Consider the following 22,679-nt stretch of genomic DNA (forward strand, 5'->3'; position numbering starts at 1 on the left):
ATATATACTAGTTTGCATCTGCTAATCCCAAAGAGACTTACTGTTATAAAGCTACAATAATCAAGACAGTGTGGTACTAGCCTAAGAACTGACAAATAGATCAATGAAACAGGAGAGACAGAACAGAAATAGATCCATACTTATACAGTCATTTGATTTCAGACAAAGATGTGGAAGTAATCCATTGGAGAAAGGAAGTTTTTTCAACAAATGGTGATGTAAAACTAGGCATCCATATGGGAAAAAATGAATCTTGATTCCTATCTCACAACAAATACGAAAATTAGAGGTGGATCAAAGGTAAAAGCAACAATTTTAAAGCTGTTAAAAGAAACAAAGGAGAACAGCTTCATGATTGAAGGCAGACAAAGATTTCTAAGGACACAAAAAGCAATAACCATAAAAATAACTGGTAAATTAGACTTCATCAAAATGGAAATCTTCTTCTCATCGAAATACACTGTTAAGAAAATAATCAGGCAAGCCACAGACTGAGAGAAAATACAGAAATACAATATCTGACAAAGGACTTGTTCCTAGGATATATAAAGAACTCCTACAATTCAATAATTAAAAGAAATAACCCAATGGAAAAAATAAATGGGTAAAAGATCTGAACAAAACTTCACAAAAGAAGATACACTAATGACCAATATGCACATGAAAAAGTGCTGAAGGATGGACCTAGAGATTATCATACTAAGTGAAGTAAGTCAGTGTTGGGAAAACTAGTAAAATAGTCTTCTTCAGGCTTCAGAGGCAGAAGCAGGCCTCTGATCGACCTGTGCCCTTACTGGACTGCATGCCTGCTTGCACACCTAACAACTGCTGCTAGCAAGTCAAGCAGCACTTACGATAAGAAAGGGAATGGGTCTTGGAATTTCTTGAGCCCTGGGGACCTGGCCAGTCCTCTGGGGTCTGGAAAATCTTGTGACTCACATGATGAAATTAACAGCATAGTTACAACTGAACCAGAGCTGCATTTTTGAGCACAAACTGATAATAGATTGCGGCCTTTAATTATAAACAGAAGCCCCCAGAACTCTAATCTGAAGTCTCACCTGTGGGGTGGACGTACCCAGGATGTACCCAGGACCCTTCCCAACTGGGGCTCCAGATTGCTGTTACTTGGAACTTCCCAGCTGCTGTTTGGATCTGGAAGTAGGTGTTGGCCCAATTCGGTGATGTAAATACCCTGTAACATTTTCCTAATATTCTTATTCTTCTCCTTCTAATGATTTTATATTAAAATTAAGTTAAATCACCTCTCATTAAAGAATTGATTAAAACTGTTTATTTGTGTGAGACAAGTGGTTATTTTGGCAGCGAATCCAATGAACCTTAAAACCGAAAGCAGGCTTTCGGCAAAACAGTCAGAGAAAGACAAATAACATATGATGTCACTTTTATGTAGAAACTAAAATATGATACAAATGAACTTATTTACAAAGCAGACTCACAGACTTAAGATTACCAAGGGGGAAACGGGGGGGAGAGATAAATTAGGAGTTTGGAATGAGCAGATACAAACTACTATACATAAAATAGATAAACTGTATAGCACAGGGAACTGTATTCACTATCTTGTAATAACCTCTAATGAAAAAAGAATATGAAAAAATATATATGTATAATTGAATCACTTTGCTGTACACCAGAAACACAACATTGTAAATCAACTATACTTCAAAAAAAAAAAGTGCTGAACACCATTAGCCATTAGGGAAATGTAAATTAATACCAGAGATATATGACTATCCACATGCCAGAATGGGTAAAAACAAAAAGACTGACAATAATATATGTTGGTAAGGATATGGAGCAACTAGAATTCTCATACACTGTAGAAGAAAATGTAAAATGGAACGCTGGGAAAAGACTGGTAGTCCATCACAAAACTAAACATAAACATACCTACTCAAACCAGCAATTCTCTTTTTTAAAAATTATTTTACTTGGTATTTTAGAATTTAATCCATATTTTATTGTCACCCCCTCACCTGCCCCCTTCATTTATTTATTTGGCCACACCGCGTGGCTTGCAGGATCTTAGTTCCCCGAACAGAGATTGAACCCAGGCCCTCAACAGTGAAAGCGTGGAGTCCTAACCACTGGACCACCAGGGAATTCCCTCAAACCAGCAATTCTATTCCTAGGTATTAAGAAGGAAAAAAAAAAACATATATATATATATGTGTGTATGTGTGATATATACACACATATATATTATATAGACACATATAAATAAATGTATATACATACATATATGTACATATATATAATACATATATACATACATATAAAATAAATATATACACATACACACAACACGGTACTGAACTGCGCAGGTCCACTTATACATGATTTCTTTCACTAAATACATACTACAGTACTACACAATCTAAGGTGGGCTGAATCCGTAGATGGAGAATCACAGATGCAGAGGGCCAACTGCAAAGTTAGACGTGGATTTTTGACTGCAGGGAGGGTTGAAACAACTCCTGCACCGTTCAAGGGTCAATTTTATACATATATGTATATATAAAATCTCCATATCCACAAAATAACTTGTCTAAGAATGTTCATAGCAGCTTTATTTACAATTGCCAAAAACTAGAAACAGCTCAGGTAGCCATCAACAGGAGAATGGATAAACAAACTAAGCTTTCTAGTCACCTGCTTCCACGTTGGCACCCCTCTGATATAACAACTAGATTGTTCTCTTTAAATACAAATTGTATATCTCCCCTGCTACCACCCTGTTGTAGTTGGAATAAAGTCCCAACTCTTACCACATCTACAAGGCCCTGTGATCTAGCCCTCACTTACCTCACCTCACACCACTTTCTCCACAAGTCTCCCTTCTATATCTCAAAAATTATAAACTCATTCCATTTTAAGGGCTTGCACTGGCTGTCCTCTATCTGAGCAGCTGTGCATCCAGAATTTTACATGCCTCTTTCCCATTACTCTGGGCTTAATTAAAATATCTCTTCTCCAGACCCTCCCCGATTGCTAAACAAAGTAGCTTTCTTTTCCCCTCTCTCTATCCCATTACCCTCTCTTATTTATTCATTGTACTATGTGAAAGTATCTTCTGTTATTTACATACCTACTGTTTTTTTTCTCAGCCCGAAGGTGAGCATAAAGACATCTTGTTGACCAACATATTCCTCAGTACCTAAACGAGTTCCTATTATAAAGCAGGCACTTGGTAAATATATGTAGACTAGTTATTGCCATATTCAGGGTTGTTTTCAAATACTAACACAATCTTAAGACCAATATAAACAGTGACATAGTTTATACTTTCTTCCAAAGTCTTAATTGAGATATTCAAAGAATTAAAGGAATTTAAGAAATGAACACTTCCCTTATCATTAAGGTTAAACATTGAATGACTACCACGCATTGGGCTGTGCTTTACATTATTTGATTTCTCAAAAACCTTGGGCTATATGGGTGGTAGCCATGTATAAAAATGCAAATTCAGAGAGATTTAGTAATTTTTTCAAAGCCACACAGCTAACATGGGGTAGGACCAAAATTCAGTCTTCTAAAGTCCATGCTTTTCCACACTATCACAGATCATGATAACTTAATAAATGCATACTTTTTCTCTTATTTTGAAAGATTCTTCCAAAATAGGACTCAAAATTTATCAATGATGTTTACAAAATTAGAAATTCAACCTTTATTTACCTTCACTTATTTGGGATTTTTAAGAACAACCTAAAGCCACAGATGCCATTTATGTTTCACTGAAGAAAATTATAAAGGCTCATTAAATACTTCTATAATTGTGGTCAGTTATATTTCTTAACACTGAGCTCAGGTAATTTTCTCTGCATGAACAGAGATTTATTTAAGAAAAATAAAACACTTTGCCTTAAAATTTCTCTAATACTTAATAGTGGGAAAAGGGGAAAGTTTATAGGGGAAATTAACAAGAATTCATAATGTTAATCAATTATACAGAGTGCAAAACCATCTTCAAAGATGTAAATTACTGTTCAGTTCATCCTTGCTATTACTATTCTTTTTCAGAATTAGGTTATGGATCAGGTTATGGATAAATAACCCATTTATTTCCAGTTTTAGAGAGAATGGTTTTCCCTTTACGTTCCCACAATTCCATCCAACAATAATACTAGCATTATCGTATTATATTATATTATAAGTAATCCTCAAATTCACATCTGCCTAAAGGGCCTGCTAGTGGGTAATGATACTTCTTATGCCTCCCAATTTGGAATATTCCCCTTCTTTTCCCTCCTTCCCTACTGCTACAAACTCCACCCATGTCTAGGACTTTCTCTCCTCAGCTAGCTCAGCTTCTCACTACTGTACCTTTCTTTCACCCTAGAAATTTCCCTTACTATCCCCAGATGTACCCGCTGATGAAATGGCCTGAAGAGTCAGCAGTGAATTTTGATTTCTCACTGGAGAACAGGTAAATCCTGTCATGTTTTAGTTAAAATGATTTATAATCATCACTTAGGAAGACTTTATCTTCTATTTACCCCTCACTGAACATAAAAGTTATAATGTCTAGAAAACTTAAAAAAGGATGTGCACTCTAAGTCAGAGAATCCAGAAGGAGTGAGAGTGAAAAGGATTGTTGGGTATATTCACTATTTCAATCAGCACAAAAAGAAAATGTCAAATGTCAAAAAGGACAAAACCAGGAGGCCTGGGCATTCACACTGGCAATAAGCCACAGCTGCTCAATAAAGAGGGAGCTTCCCATCCCCAAATTCCCACCCTCTAAGACCTAAAAAACAACCAACACTCTTAGAGTTCACAGTGTTCCTTCACCCAACAGGCAAGCAGGTGCTATCTGGGTTAGAGAAAAGCTCTGTCTAAACTATATGGAAGGGACTTCCCTGGTGGCGCAGTGGTTAAGAATCCACCTGCCAATGCAGGGGACACGGGCCAGGGGACACGGGCTCGAGCCCTCGTCCGGGAAGATCCCACATGCCGCGGAGCAACTGAGCCCGTGAGCCACAACTACCGCGCCTGCACTCTAGAGCCCGTGAGCCACAACTACTGAAGCCCACGCGCCTAGAGCCCGTGCTCCGCAACAAGAGAAGCCACCGCAATGAGAAGCCCGCGCACCGCAACGAAGAGTAGCCCCCGCTCGCCGCAACCAGAGAAAGCCCACGCGCAGCAACGAAGACCCAACGCAGCCAAAAACAAACAAACAATCTGGAAATCTGAACTTTTGCTCCCACAGGCACAGCATCACATGTGGTGATTAGGTCTAAAGTACCATTAGGCACTATTAGTTCTGGCCTAGGATTAGAACAATTACAATAATTTAAATGGCTATTATTTATTGAGTATTTAAGCATATGTCAGACACTGTGCTAAAGTACTTTATATACCTCATTTAATCCTTACAAGAACCCCATACGATGGTACTTACTGTTATTTCTATTTTTTTCAGATGTGGAAGCTGAGGTACAGAGAAGTTAGGTAATTTGCCCATGTATACAAAGTGGTGAAATCAGAATTCTAACAGTATTCTGATTGATACCAAACCTATAATTACACAGTATTCATAGGATGATGAACCAATGAACTTCCAGAAATAATTTCACATATTCCTATATTGGGTCTGCCTATATTTGACTAGGCAGAATCCTAATAAGTATATCAGGATCCTATTAGGTTCATCAGCTAAACTGTAGACTTTATTTAGTCTAATTAAATATCACAAATATAGCTATTTTAAAAAGCACGCAAAATTTACCAACCGCTTAGCACATACCTACTGTGATGTTACCCATCTTGCTTTGTAATGTTATATTACCTGCAAAAGAGAAAAAGACAACTTTATACATTAGGGATAATCTAAAAAGGAACTGTGTTAATGGTATCCTAAAACATGGTTAGATATCCACAACATTATTTAATAACATTGTTATTGTTGTTGGCAATTTTTCTCAGATCACAAACCTAGTGAGAGATTCAGTTGCAACCCGAAAATAAACAGATTTAGGCAACTATACAAACTGTCTTCCTCCACCCCACCTTAATCTTTTATAGCATAACTAAAAAACAAACCCCCATACTTTCCGGGAAACATGGAAGAAAAATAATGATTCTTCTAAAACCCAAAAATGAAAAAATTACTTAAATGTGCTCAATACTCATTTTCAATCTAAACATCACAATATTTATCAGACCACACAAAGCCAAGTTTTGAACCAAATAACACTAAAATAATCCAGGGAAAAAAGTAATTACTATTATTTTTCAAGCCAGTTTGGCATGTCTATCTGTTAGATTAAAGTGGTTTCTGTGCCAAGAATTTAAAAGTTTGGGGGAGGAATAATGAAAACACTGAAATATGACCAACAAAGAAAAAAAATCTTCAAATATTTCCACCTTTCAATGAAAATATATTTTCCAGGATACGTGTAGGATATTACAACCATTCTTCCCAGCCCTTCCTCCAATACCAAAAACAGTAGGATTTTTCTTCATATGTGTTTGCATGTATAATTACTCCTAGAGTCATACTACCTATATTTACTGCACTGAAAGTGTAGGCAATATTATCTCTTCTACCATAATTCCAAAACTACAGTAAAAAGTAAAGGAATAACTTTTATCTCAGAATTAATCTAGAGTAAGTGAAATCATTTACTTCATTTCATGCATCTTGTAAATACTGACATGTATCAGTACCTAGGAAAAAGAAAAAAAAAAAGGCACTTGATTCATTTGTCCAAAGTCAAATGTCCTCTAAAAGTTTTACATTCCATCATACTTCATGTGAATATATGAATAAAATTGGGCTTGTGTGAAGTTAAGCTTATAAAATTATTTTCAAGTTTCAGTAAGTTACAAGGTTGTGAAGATCCTCCTGTTAAATGGTTAAGTAAATAAATATTATTTCATTGGTGTGCTCTAGATACTCTTCCAATTTTCAAACCCAGTAAATGCAGATTCACACGCAAGTAGTAGCCAAAGATCTTACAGCTTCTAAGATGGCTTCCAATGATCCCTGCCTCCCGGTATTCATGCCCTTGTATAATCTCCTCCACTCATGTGTAGATTTGCTTTGCTTATACCAAAGAGAATACTAAGGGCAAAAGTGATGGGATGTTACTTCCAAGACTAGGTAACAAAAAGATTCTGGCTTCTGTCTTGCCAGCTCTCTTTTGCTCTGATGGAAGCCAGCTTGCCATGTTGTCAACTGCCCTATGAAAAAGGCCCAAGAGCAAGGACCTGAAAGAGGCCCCAAGCCAACAGAATCTAAACTGAATCCTGCCAACAACCACATGAGTGAACCAGGAAGCAGATTCTCTCTTGGCTGAACCTTCAAATAAGCCCATGGCCCCAGCTGATACCTTGATTACAACTTCGAGAGAGATCTACAGGCAGAGGACCCAGTTAAGCGACACCCAGATTCCTGACCCATTCAAAGTGTAAGAAAATAAATGTTTGTTGTTTTCAGCTGCTAAATTTGTTACACAGGAAGAGGTAACTAGAAAAGATTTTGAAAGCTGGAAGTGAGGTGATGCCATAATAACTAACTAAAAATATTGGAATAGCTTTGGAACTTGGCAGTAGGCATAGGTTGGAAGGATTTTTAGGAGCATGGTAGAGAAAGCCTAAATTGCTTGAACAGTGTGTTAGTAGAAAGCTGGACTTTGCGTCTGCTTCCCATGAAGGCTCAAAAGGAAGAGAAGAAAATGTTTTTGGAAACTGGAGGAAGGCAGATCCCTGTTAAGTAGTATTGGAAACTCTGCAACACTGTCACTATCAGTAACGTGGAAAGTAGGAAATGTGCCTAATGAACTGAATGATCTAGCCACGGAGACTGCCAAGCAGAGTCAAAGTGTGGTAGGTGCTGCCTATTTTTCCTTGACGTTTCAGTAACATGCAAGAGAAGAAAGATAAGCTAAACTAAAGAAAGGACTGTTAAACAACAGAAAGACCAGGACATGAATGATTTTGAAAAGTCTCAGCTTCTCAAGATGGCAAAAGATGCTAAAGGTAAGAATGGCTTCTATACAAAGTTTGAATCCAGGGCATGGCCAGAACACGGCCTAAAAATAAAACTGGTGGATTGACTGTAAAATCTTTTGATAAGACTCCAGAAAGCTCAAGGGTGATACCTCACAGTATTAATCAGTTATACAAAAAGTCCATTAAACAGATTATGGGTATCTCACAGATCCTCTCAGTCAAACAACAGGTCCTCTAGAAAGCTTGAGAGCGTTGTACCTTAATATCTCTGCAGAAGTCCATATTTTGAAGAGATTCTTGGCTGTGGCTTTTATCTAATGGAATAAACCCCAATCTGATTCACAGGAGGCTGACAAAATTTTTGAGAGAAGTGTATCAGCAAACACATTGCTAACTTCGACTGAAAGGGACAGTGACAGTACAAAGTGAAATGAGACCATTCAACCCCCAAAATTCTGCTGGCAGGAAGCAGACTGAGAAAACTCCTCAGCTGCAAACACATGCTACATTTCATGAAAAAGGGAGGATGAGTCAGAGGGCAAAGCCTGGAACCCTAAAGAATTATCGCAAAGCCTTGAGATCTAATCAAGTAACCTCCAACGTTTGCCCACCTGAATTTCAAAATCATTATGGACCAATGACTCCTTTGTGGCCCTTATTTTCTCCTCTTTGGACAGGAAAGTCTATGGAAATTATCCTACGCATATCCCATCCTTGTATTCTGAGTGTGTAGGTGGTGTATGTGGGTTGAGGGGGCTAAAGAACTTGTCTCTTTAGTTCACAGGTCTTCAGATTCAGAAGAAGAATACTTGAGTTATACTTAAGCAACTATACCCAAGGAGGCTCATCTACATCTGGATCTGATTTTGAGGTAGAGATTCTGGACTCTGAGGAGATATGTAAGGGGATGAGACTTTGGGAACCTTGAAAGGAAGGGAGTGTGTTTTGCACGTGGGAAGGACCCGAATCACTTGCAGGGGTTGCAGAGAACAGACTGGCCATCCAAAATCTTATAGGCTATCTGGGGAGATGCACACATGAGAAGTTAAAAATTAGAATTTATTAATAATTATAAGTGAATGTTGTAACGGAACAGTATGAATTAGTTGCCACAGCCATTCAGAGGAAACAGACTAAAATGACCTGGCATGAACAGGGAGAATAGTGATATTGGAGATATCACCAGAGTTGAAGTTTGAAATGTGGGTAAAATTTGATGTTTGAAGGGAAAGGATTTTGTGGAAAAAATAATGAAGTAAGCAAAGGTAAAAAGGCATAACTATACATGCTATTATTTAAATCATGCTCATCAGTTAGGCTGGAGCAATTAGGCAAGTCTATGAGGACAGGGATTAAGTCTTTCTTATTTAGTGTTATATTTGAAGAGCTTAGTATATTGCCCAATACATAGTAAATACTATTATTTTTTGAACAAATGTTCAAAATTAGTTTGGAAAAATAGGTAAAAATAAATCTGTAGAAGAACCATAGAGTGCTTAGTCTATTGACTTTATCCTATACTGAAGGAGTCAGTGAAGAATTTCAAGATAGGCAACAATACAAGAAAAATATCTTGTATTCCTTCCTAATCTTTAGGAAAATTAAGCTAGTGTGAGACACTCAGAATTCTCTTTACTGTTTTCACCTTATGAATACTTCAAAAATAAGGTAAAGCAGACCCCTGATATTTGTGATTTTAACTATTAGTAAAGAACTATGACATAGTTCTACAGTCAGTCATTTAGCTAGTAGTAATTTCAGTCACCCACTGAGTAAGACAAAATTTTGGAGCTTTATTACCTTATACTAGTCTTCAGTGAATGCAGTAAAAATTTACTTTTTTAAATGAAAATAGAAAATGTGGTCTTTCTCAAAAAGTTAATCATTAGTGCTTGTGATGAAAGTGAAGTGATCAAGAAAACAATGGTTTTAGAACCATAAAATAGAAGTTTTAGATCCATTAAAAAATGAGGACTAGTTCACATTATAGCAGAATCTGTACAGTCTCAAACTACATCTCTCTTGAATGTTAGAGTTCTGTAAGGTAAAAGCATAACAGAACAAGAAAAGTATGGAACTAATTTTAAATATAAAGAATATATCAAAATATTTTTATCAAAGCTAAAGGATTTTTAAAGCAATAAACAAAAAAAATATTCTCCACTTATATCAAAATATTTAGAAAACCTCTACCCTAAACAGAAATATTCCAAAGTCATTAAAATATACAACATGAAACTCTTATCTCAAATACTTTGTGGAATAAGGTAGAATATTGTAAAGTACACAAATCAACCAAATGGGCATTACTAACACAATTTTCTATATTTTGGTTTCACCTATTTCATCTCCAACCACCGAAAATAAACAAATCAACTATTTGAGAGGAGTAGATCTTTGTAAAAGCCTTCCTTCCAATAAAGCAAATGCCATATGGTCTGTAATAATTATGTGTGCTTACTCTTCTTTCAAGTTATGAAACTTTTCCACAAACACCAATTTTTGAGAAAATAAATACTTCTCCTTAACTAGCAACTCTTCATTCTACTGTGGTCAGAAGAAAAATAAGCTATCGATTTAAAGATAAACATTAGTTTATTTTTCTTCACTAAAATAAATGTAATTATGGTAAAAACAGCACATATACTTTCATAATCCAAACAGAGAAATCAAATATCCTTAAAAGTTAAATCCTTTTTGTGCTTCTGTTTTAGGGGGAGGGCTGTGGGAGCAGGAAGAGAGATATTTTTTATTTGCAAGCCACAGTGCTAAATGCTAAGAATATAGAACTAAATAAAACATGACCTTTGCTCTTTAATAAGGCAAGAATTTATGGGTCAATGCAAGGCCAGAGATCGGGGAAGGCTGCTTTAGCTGAGTTCTAAAAGATTACTAAAAGTCAATGAGATAAAGAAAGCTGGGAAAATCATTTTAGGAAGACTATAATTGATCAGTATGATCAAGGGCTCTGATCAAAAACTCAGAAGTAAAGAACAAATAAGAATATATACAGGAAGAAGTAAGAGATTGTGTAATTCTAGAAGACAAAGCATAAGGTCAGAAAAAAGGAAATAGTAAGTTAGCTAAGTCACTGAGGCAGTAGGAAAGGGTTTGGGTAAGAGAATGCCATGTTCAATGTGCCTTTCTAATAACCAACCATAGCTATAGTGAAGAGGATGAATTTGAAGAAGGCAAGACTGGAAGCAAACTTACTGTTAGAGTTGAGGCAAGAGATGACAAGAATCTGAATTAGAATAGAAGTTTGGGGACTTCCCTGGTGGCGCAGTGGTTAAGAATCCGCCTGCCAATGCAGGGGACACGGGTTCGATCTCTGGTCCGGGAAGATCCCACATGCTGCGGAGCAACTAAGCCCGTGCGCCACAACTACTGAGCCCACGTGCTGCAACTACTGAAGCCCACGTGCCTAGAGACCGTGCTCCGCAACAAGAGAAGCCACAGCAATAAGAAGCCCACGCACCACAACGAAGTGTAGCCCCTGCTCGCCGCAACTAGAGAAAGCCCGCGCACAGCAACGAAGACCCAACGCAGCCAAAAATAATCAATAAAAAAAAAAAAGAACAGTAGAAGTTTGAAAGAAAAAACTGGGATAGATTGAAGAAATATTTAGATGATAAAACATACCTATACTTTGGGATTGATAGATGTGGAAGGTGATAGAGAGAGTAATTTAGGGTTACTTCTGTATTCTAGCTTGGGAAATTAGGTACATGGTAATATTAGAATCTGCAAATGGAAATAAAGGAGGAGGATTATATTATGGATGAGGTTGGGGAGGTGAGGGCTGGGAAAGTAGGAGAAAAGAAGTTAGAAATGTGAAGTCATTTGAGAAGCCTGTAAAGATCCAAATGGCTATATCTACTAAGCAGATGGATGTATAAGCTGGAAGTCAGCACTAGAGATACATATTTGAATTATCAGAATATACAAGGGTAGTTGAGACTCAAAAGTGTATAAGATGCCTAAGGAAAAGAAAGAATTGAAAAAACAATGAAACAAGGATGAAATCCTGGAGAATAGCAAGGGGGTGTGGAAGGAGGAGGAACTCATAGACATTTGAGAAAGAGCAATTATAACTATAAGATGTGACACAGACTGCCAGTACACTCTAAAACTTGTCTGCCTTTCTCCTTCCTTAGAACACACTAAACTCTTTATCTCAGACTTCTGCAGTTAAAGTCATTTGAAAACATTCTGGCTAACAAATTTCTCACATGATCCTCTATGATCTCTCTTCCTTTAGTGGAAGCTTGGAAGCCACACACTGAAAATGGCGGCATCACCTTTATGGAAGGAGCCCAGTCCCTCTAAGGACCTGAGCGGAGTCCAAACACTGCATGAAATAGCAACATATTTTATCATATGTCTAAATCATGAAAAAAAAAACTATGCTGTCTGCACCACAAAGGAAGCTGTAATTCCTCTCTGGTATTTCATATAAAAAAGTTTTAAGTGTCCAGATTCAACATTAACATAAATTATCATGTGTTAAAATGACAAACAAACTTCACAATGAACTTAAGAATAAACACTAGAATTAGAATAAAGCATTTTCATGAACTTCATGAAGAGTTCCATTTAATCCAATAAAAGTTCCTTTCTTTTAAAATTTTATATTACTTCTGATTTTCTAAATTCACAAGGCAGATTTATAAATTCACTATAGCCTATATGTCCTTTTAAAGCAAGTTGAGACATTTCTTTAAGAAATTTTGAGTGCTATCAAAATGATCAACTGTATTTGTATAGTTTGTATAACTTTTACTTCTGTGAAAGTTTCTAAAATCCAAAGTAATAATTTAAGGAAGAGTTTAAGCATGTACAAATTGCTAAATCTTTGGGGAACAAAGGACTTCTGAAGTACAGAAAAATGAGAGAACTAATAGTCATCGATTTATGTATTAATGTATGTTCCCAAAGAGTTTAAAGTAAGACCCTAAGTTATATAGGGAATCTAAATATTTTAAATGCAGTTTTATTCATTAATCATTTATTCCAAATAATAACATAAGTTAAATATAAAACACTAAAATGACTGTCATGAGTACTCCTACATATTAACCCTAATTAATTTGTTTAAATTATGTCATAAATAAAATCAATCCCAGCAAACCATTTCAAGGAAGCTTTTCTTTCTAAGTCAGGAGACTATATATTTTAAAAATATATTTACTAGAATACATATAAATACATGTATATCTTATATATACATGTACAGAATTCTTTTAAAATCACAAATATTCAAATAGCAGAATATAATAAAATGTACTTTACATAGAATCTAATTTTTTATAATTTAGAAGGAAATCAAGATAGTAAACTGTCACAAAATTTTATATCTAAACACAAACTATCTAAGTACTCATTCTCCCACTAGGTTTTCAGTGCCAGAACATTGGGGAATATTTGTTGAGTCAATGAACAAACTAGTTTCTTTTGTATTAGAAGGCACAGATACTTAATAGATGTGATTCAACCAACATTACAAATAGTAAATATTACTAGTCAATTAGATTACTCATTTTCTTACCAAGAAAATATCGTTAGCTCTACTTAAAAATTTCATTTTGAAAACCATTTAAGATAGATTTTTCCCTTCTCTACACATAGGAGTCAATTTGCAAAGCCAGGAAAGACATATTACTCCTTTCATTTTCCCTTTCCTCATTACTGGACATCCTCTTAAGTACTCAGCAGTATGTTGGGTATTAGTTTGCATCAGGGTATATGAACAAAAAGAATATACAGACAAGAAATAAATTTCATGCTCTGTCTTCCTTTCATGGGAGACTTAGAAGCCACACACTGAAGATAGCAGCATCACTTTTAAAGAATGAACCGAGTCCCTGAATGGCTCCACGGAGCTAAGCTGAACCCGAACACTATATGGAACACCACATTTTCATAAGGCACAAAAATCCTGAAATTGGAGTTTACAATTTAGAACCCAGCTGAAGCAGTGCATCTGTGTTGTAGTGCTGTCTGTCTAGAGGAAACATCTCTAGAGTGACCCAGGTAGCCCTAAAAGCAATGATGGAATTTGGGTTGCAATCAAGAAATCACCATGGCTATGTGCACACATTTGTTTGAACACTGTTTAAAAACATCTCCTAAAAAGTCAAGAAACCTGGATCGAATTCTTGCTCTTCCACTAATTAACTTATAATTGAAAGCAAACAATTAGACATTTCTAAGTTTTGTTTTCTTCATTTGTAAACAGCCAATTATCCATTAAATAAAATGGGCTGGCTCACTTAGGCACTCAATACATGTTTGCTTTCAACATGCTTTCAAACAACCACCCCCAACCTATTAACACAAGGGCTCCAAACTCATATACGTATGAAATCTATGAAAAAGACAAATATTGTCATCATATTTGTGGTACAAATGGCTTTTTACAACATCTGTATGTTGGGTTTAAAAAAAATCTACCTTAAGAAAAAGAAGCCAAACTTGGACTTCCCTGGTGGTGCAGTGGTTAAGAATCCACCTGCCAATGCAGGGGACACGGGTTCAAGCCCTGGTCTGGGAAGATCCCACATGCCGCAGAGCAACTAAGCCCGTGTGCCACAACCACTGAGCCTACACTCTAGAGCCCACGAGGCACAACTACTGAAGCCCATGCGCCTAGAGCCCGTGCTCTGCAACAAGAGAAGCCACTGCCATGAGAAGCCCGCGCACAGCAACGAAAACTCAATGCAGCCAAAAATAAATAAATAAATAAATAAAATAATAATAATAAATTTACATAAAAAAAAGAAAAAGAAGCCAAACTAAATAAATCCTGAACAGGCAGGTCTTAGAATGTGTATATTCTTATGAATTTGTTTTCTGTAAGTCAGATGTTTAGAAGTAGCAACATATTTTCCTGTAAAAATAAGTTTTAAGATTCCCAAGCTAGTTTATTTAAATACAGCCAAAATATGGATCTAATTGGTGTTATATGACCATCACCACTTAGAACAAAGACTTCAGTGGAATATATATTCAGAGTTCCAGCTTGGGATGATCCTTGGGAGGTATCTCTCCCTACTAAAATCCCAGTAGCTAGAGCATAGGGACTTCCTTCCACCAGTCATGACTCTAATCTTGTAACCTATTAGGATGTAGGGCTAGAACACTGCCTGTTCTTCCATACCCAACCCACCTCCACACTCCAAACTCAAGGAACATGTGCATATAATACCTTAGGACAAGGATGGAAATAGGGATGGCATAGGAGGGAGAGGCAAGAAACTTGGGCCTCTCTTAAGGGTAATTTAAAAAGTAGGCAGGCACAGAGTACGACTAAGAAATGCAGATGTTTTTTTCAAATCTCTCTCTTTAATATACTTACTAACACTGAAAAACCAAGCAGAGTGAGGGCCAAGGACTAGATGGAGAAAGCAGGGCTGAACAACATGGAACCTCTTCTACAGTGGCAACTGGATCAAATTTTCCCTTCTCCTACTTCTCTCTGCTCTACTAGTATTACAAACAAGAAAGATGATGCTCAATCCTTCCACTAGACCGTGAGTTCTTTAAGGATAGATAACATCTCCTGCCCAACTTCATACCCTTCGTGCCTGAAGATCTGGCACACAGTAGGTGGTCAATACATGTACTGCACGAATGAATAAATATAATGGTAGTGGGTGCTATGAGCCATCATTCAGAACCCCCTTTGTAACTGCAGGGCTTATTTTCCTATCTATTGGGAATACCGCTGGCAGAAAGTCTCCAGCTCTCTGCTCTCTTAGGGAATTGCCTTATCTGAAGAGAGCCATTTTGATCCAAGATCACTGTGCTTCTGGGGCAGTTTGCATCTAAGGATTGGGGACATAAAGGTCCATCTCCCCTCACCCCAACTTGAGACAATTCTGAGGACCATCCCAGCTTCAGAGCACCCCTTTGGGGTTGTTGAGACTTACCAAGTCTAACCTCTCCTGTGGAAACTGGGCTTTGTTCCTTTGTATGGCGTTGGTCCCCACAGGCCTCCCTGGTAAGTTTGCTATACTCTAATTTCCATCTCAGAGTCTTCTTTCAAAATCCCAACCAGGGACAACAGTTCAAAAGAGGATCTAGGTCTGGCTCAGATGGAAACCACCAAAGGAAAGGTATCTGACTTCACAATAAAGGTCAGTAAATATAAAAGGTTTTACAAAGGCTAAAGAATGAACTCTCTTATTCCTAGCAATTTGTTTCCATTTCAGCCACTGTAAGTAATCAAAAGACCTAGAGTATTTTACAGAGTGAAATAAGTCAGAAAGAGAAAAACAAATGCCGTATGCTAACACATATATACGGAATCTAAAAAAAAAAAAAAAAAAAAAGGTTCTGAAGAACCTAGGGGCAGGATAGGAATAAAGACACAGACGTAGAGAATGGACTTGAGGACACAGGGAGGGGGAAGGGTAAGCTGGGATGAAGTGAGAGAGTGGCGTGGACTTATATATACTACCAAATGTCAAACAGATAGCTAGTGGGAAGCAGCCGCATAGCACAGGGAGATCAGCTCGGTGCTTTGTGACCACATAAAGGGGTGGGATAGGGAGGGTGGGAGGGAGATGCAAGAGGGAGGGGATATGGGGATATATGTATATGTATAGCTGATTCACTATGTCATAAAGCAGAAACTAACACACCATTGTAAAGCAATTATACTCCAATAAAGATGTTAAAAAAAAAAAAGAGACCTAGAGTATTTTGAGGACTGCTTCAAAAAAAGTACATCTGTTTTACTATCATGTAAGCTACTAATGTACCAAGTTCAATTCTCAACTTACTTAAAAGAAAGCAAAAAAATTTAAACATTAATGAATTCAGTGTAAACATGGTATAAAGCACTGCAGAGAACAGAGCTGTTCTTATCGTGGGTGTTAATCAACATGTGACATGATAAGGAATTGCTTTTCCACTAAAAATTACTCAATATATTAAGTACAGTACTTTTAGTTACAATTAACAGTTAAAAATGCAATGCTTACATAAAAGTCATTGTTAAAATATGGAGTTACAAATTACCAGAACTATTCAAGGCACACCTGAGTAAACAAAACAAAACAAAACAAAACAAAAAACAACAAAACTGATGAATAACTAACAAAACTATTTGCTTTATTTTGGACTCAAATAATACCTTAACCCTACAAGAATGGTTGATGAGGTTTAACTATGAAATTGAGGTTCAAGAATTATTTCAAGCATATAAGTACTCATTTTTTCAGATTTTTTTTTTAACTGTAAGACTACCTGCCAATTTGCTAAATAGCATGGTTACCACTAGCCAGGTTTTCTAATACCACCTAATAATTCATGCTGACTACTAAAATCTGGAGGTTTTACCAAAGTGTATAGATAACTATATTCAGCTTTCCTATAGAAGTTAAATGAGTGGACTACGTACAGCAAAAGTTTGTCTATAACTCCTGGAAAATGGTCCAAAAGGCATTTAGCAGATGTGTATATACTACTTGCCAGGATAAGAGATTCTTAATTCTATGTGTACATAGTTCAGAAAACATACCTGGACTTAAATCATCTGCTATGTGGGAATTTAAGAAGCATGCTGAGTGACACTGAATACCAGCATGCCCTTTGCCATATTACTTCACCATTACATTCTCTTCTTTTCTTTCAATAACACAAAAGTTAACTAAGTAATATTACATATCTGCAGAGACATGTTTTAAAAGTCACAAGATGATATTTAATTAAAGAAAACTGAAAATGGCAGGGCACTGGGAGGACCTGGTGCTAGTACTGATACACATAAAGCATTTCAGCCAGAATTAGTATCACTGAATTGCTATAATTGGATCCCACACAAATGTTTCATTAATTTACTTAATCCTTAGCTTTCCTATCATAACATAAAAGCTATCACTCAGAATCCATCTTTATTTTTTAACACTGCTTTTATTTCATTGTGCTTTCCTCTGAATATTCCTGCACAGATTTCCTTGTTGTTTGTTGCCTTCTATAAAGAAATGCATTAAAAATCAGAATTATTATTAGCTTCATGTATAACAGCATAATATTCAATTTCTTGCCAAAATAAAATTCAGTACCTTATGAGTCACTTTATTTTGTGGGTTTTTTAAAAGATGGTTAGTCTGCAATTAATTATTTAGAGGGGCAGCTTCCTAATGGCAGATCCTCCTTCAACTACAAAGAAACACAGTCATCTCTTAAAATTTATGTTATGTGGCATATCTAAGATGTATTAGGCCTCTGTCACCTTACCATGAACACTTCCTAATGTAATATCCCCAGCAGCAGAAGACAGAAATGACGATTCTGTGTAAAGACACTTGGCTTTCAGCAAACCATCTTCAGTAGATACATTAACAGAACTTCCCTGCAGTTTATCTACAGTCACAGTCTAGTAAGAGAAAGACTCAAATCAGTTCATTATAAAATGAAGACTGGTAAAAAGCCAGAATTAGTGGGCAACTAATATGTACAGTACACGGTCAATTTATTGTCTTCAATTCCCCAGCTCTAATTACAAGATTATGAGCAACAGTGTTTTCTCTGTGGAACAGACCCATTATATTCCTTCATTTATTTAGATCTTCTTTAATTTCTCTTAATAATGTTTTGTATTTTCTATGTAGAGTTCTTCATCTTTTGTTAAATTTATTCCTATTTGATGTTTTCTAAATGTCATTATAAAAGATAGCTTTTTAAACTTCATTTTATCTTAACTGGCTTTTGTATTTGACCTTAAATCCAAAACCTCACTAACCTCACTTAACTGATTCTAATAATCTACCTGAATTAAAACAATTTTTCTACATGCATAATTATATTCTTTACAAGTGATCGTTTCATTTCTTCCCTTCTAATCCTCATATTAACACTGTTTTACCTGTTCTTTCCCGCCTTACAATCTGGCTCAGGCCTCCAATTTAACAGTGAATAGAAGTGATGAGATAACAAGTAAGCATCCTTATCTTATTCCTATTCTCAGAGGGAAAGCTTACAACATTGCATCATTAAGTATGGTGTTCGCTACAGATATCTTCTAGATCCCTTTTTTTTAGATTAAAGAAGTTCCCTTCTATTTCAAATCTGTTTTGTTGTTGTTGCTGTTTAACTCATGAATGGGTTTTAAATTTTAGCATATACTTTATCTGACTTTACTGGACTCTCGTATGATTTTTCTCATTTCATCTGTTAATGTAGTGAATACACTAATATTTCTAGAATTTTTCCACTTTACATCTAATTAGTCAGTAGCTTTCCACTGAACAAAATGGAAGGATTTTTATATTTATCCCTAAACTTCTCTAACAAAATTCAGTATGCATTTATGTCTCAAATATTGAGCCCAATGTAAAATGAAGGTATCTAATTAAGGATTCCAAATTATCTTTATAGTATTTTAAACAAATGTTTTATAAGCATAAAGTGAGCGTTAATATAAAATTGTTGACATAAAAACTGAATCCCTAGGAAGGCTTGCCACAGTTTTGCCCAGGGTCAAATTCAAGCATTACACTGAGGTATTTGAAGAAAGAACATCACTGTTTTTCAACACATTGGCACCAGTATTATTCAATCGTTATACTTCCTTCAAAAACTGTTGAGTTCAAAATATTATTTAATAAGAATTGAGTTTCAAGAATACTAAAATATTAGAAGACAGATAAACTATGAAAAGAGAAATTAAAGTACCCAGAGGTTGTTACGGGAAGCAAACTAGAATCACTTTGCCGTCCAGATTTGAAGCATATAATTTTGTTTTTTAATGGACTTTTATTAGGTACATAAAATACACCCAATTGCTTATCTGCTACAGCTAATTATGGATTCATAGGAATTTTTTAAAAATCTAGTTTCAGTAAGTCTGTCAAAGAAAGATAGATATTTTATATACATTCAGATTTGTGAGAATACACATTTTGCATTCCTCAGTGTAATAGTAAGGTTTAAAATTTCTGAAAAAATTTATCCTTTACCTACAAAATTTCTTCATGAAAAGTTGCTTTATGCATAGCTTAAAATTATCCAAGTATTTACATAAAGCAGACAACAAGTATGAATACTCTAGCTTTTTATAAATAGTGAGGCTGTTTTAGGGAATATCAAAAGATAAATGCTGAAAGAATATTTGAAACTTAATTGAATTGGCAAGGGGGAACTTTTTTTTTTAAACATCTTTATTGGAGTATAATTGCTTTAATTATAATTGAGTATAATAATTATACTCAATAATTGCTTTTTGGAATGTTAGTTTCTGCTTTATAACAAAGTGAATCAGTTATACATATACATATGTTCCCATATCTCTTCCCTCTTGCGTCTCCCTCCCTCCCACCCTCCTTATCCCACCCCTCTAGGTGGTCACAAAGCACCGAGCTGATCTCCCTGTGCTATGCGGCTGCTTCCCACTAGCTATCTATTTTACGTTTGGTAGTGTATATATGTCCATGCCACTCTCTCACTTTGTCACAGCTTACCCTTCCCCCTCCCCATATCCTCAAGTCCATTCTCTAGTAGGTCTGTGTCTTTATTGGCAAGGGGGAGCTTTTGATTAGACTCTCCCCACAACCAAATAAAGCTTTTAAGACACTCCTTATGAGTATCAGGAAAATGCCAAGGATTTACTTTGTTCATTAAACACTAAATATCTTACCCTGTAGGAAGCTAAAAAATATCCTCTCCTGCCCCACCAAACTAAATGAAAGCAAGCAAAAGTACAACACTCCTCATCACAATAATACAGCTATTTTAACCAATCAATCCATAAAATTAATTTCAAAGAAATAGAAAATTCACTAAGGGCCATATATAATGCATTATATCAGATACTAACTAGAACAATTAAACTTAGGACACCATAGTTTACAGCAAAATATTGAGGATCTTATTTACAGTTACTAATGCTAATGGAACAAACACTCAAAAAAATAGATTAAACTGTACAGCTTGCTTACTAAGTAGATATTTAAAGAAAGAACAAAAAGTAGACCCAAAAATACCTTTCTTAGATATTGCTATAAATTAATTTGCTTTTCTATACAAGAGGAAATTTTTTTCATAGTTTAGTTATTATAAATCAACATTATAAAATGAAAATGAAGTTTTAAGGAAAAACTGTGGCCTTGTAGTCCAAACTAAGAAAGAAAGGTCACCTGATAACTATATTATCAGTTCATTCAACAATCAGACACAGTGGATTTCTATCTTGTCTGTATCAAACTTAGGATACTGAAACTAACGATACAATTTAAAAACAGCCATTCCATATAAAATGATACATAAAGAATATACTGTTAAGTGTTTATAATGCTCACTTGATTCTCACAATCTTGCTGAGCAGAAAAAACAAACAATACCATCCCTATTTTATAAATAATGAAACAGAGTCTCAGTAAAGTTAACTGGTAGGTCTAGGACTGGCCAAATTACCTTTCCTGTGTTTTATTTACCTTTATCATCATCATTATAGTCGACATTATAATGGAGTTAGCTATGCAAGACATTATTTTAAGTACCTTATCTGTATTATGTAGTAACTCATTTAATCCTCATAACAACTGTGTGAGTTAATGTCATTACTATTAATTCTATTTTCCAGAAAACCAAGACACATAGAGGTTAAATAACTCATCTGAAGTTAAAGAGCTTAGAAAGTGGCTGAGCCAGAACCCAGGTACTCTGGTTCTCAATTACGTGTTCTAAACCAATTCACTATGCTGCCTCTCAAATATCCAAAACACATTTCTATGGAAGTTGTATATTAAAAGTTAACATATTTCATAAGAATTTATTTTATATAAAACCCCACAAACTTAGAAATATGCCTTAAAAATTAACACTATGCATAATATAAATAGAAAGAAATATAAAAACTGATTCTTTAGTACAACACAAAACTCCATCAGGCAGGAAACAAAATAGTATAACAGAAAGTAGGAATAAATGAATATTCAATAAACCATGAAAGTTGAGAGGATAAATAATGAGTGGAAACAGTGGTCAAAATATTAAAAATAGAAAATAATTAAGATGATTTAAATTCTTCTTTGATAGTTATATTTGAACATCAATATGCAATATTCTGCAACTGCAGTTGTCCAATTTCCCTTTTGCACCTCCAAGACCACAACAATCAGAGAGGTGAAACTAAATGCTGTCTCAAAACAGCTGCCACATAAAGCCAGGCAGTGTCTTTCAACACTTTTTAAAAAGATAAATTTGAATATTTGGGTTTAAACAGTCTCCCACAGGTTCTAAGAGAAAGGTGATGGAAAATAAAAGTGACAACAGTAGAACAATTAGTGTTATAACCTACCTTGTTTAATTATGCCAACAATAATCTACATATAAGATACAATTCCTCCCCACCAATTATCTGAGAATACAGCTGAGTATGGAATTGAACAAATTTATGACAAAAGAATCCTTGCAAATTGTCTAACTGTAAAATAAAAGGTGGCTGGCTTAGACCTTTCTAAAAGATTTAAAACATTACTGATCATGCTAAAAAATTGTGACAATTTATACTTCAAAATTATACCTTTATTCTTAATACTATGCTAAATCACAGAAAGCAACAAAAGTTGACTGAAAAAATGCAAACTGTCTTATAACAATCAAAGTTCCTATGGCTAATAAAAGCTTTTGGAGAACAGTAATGCTGTCTAATGGTGCCATCTCGTGGAAAACACTGAAGAAAGCTGAGT

General features: G+C 35.5%; 1 protein-coding gene across 2 annotated transcripts in view; it reads right to left on the reverse strand.

Moving 5' to 3' along the window:
* The window catches only part of FAM185A (family with sequence similarity 185 member A), a 95,979-nt gene that overhangs the window by 63,927 nt on the left and 9,373 nt on the right, over positions 1-22,679 (reverse strand). For both annotated transcript variants that reach the window (XM_082399406.1, XM_082399405.1), the window contains exons 4-5: positions 18,229-18,367; positions 5,774-5,815 (exon numbers count right to left, since the gene is read on the reverse strand). In XM_082399406.1, coding sequence (XP_082255532.1) covers positions 5,774-5,815; positions 18,229-18,367 — 181 coding nt within the window. The remainder of the gene's footprint in view (positions 1-5,773; positions 5,816-18,228; positions 18,368-22,679) is intronic.

Source organism: Balaenoptera borealis (assembly GCF_965194805.1).
Source record: "Balaenoptera borealis genome assembly, chromosome: 7".
NCBI lineage: Eukaryota > Metazoa > Chordata > Mammalia > Artiodactyla > Balaenopteridae > Balaenoptera > Balaenoptera borealis.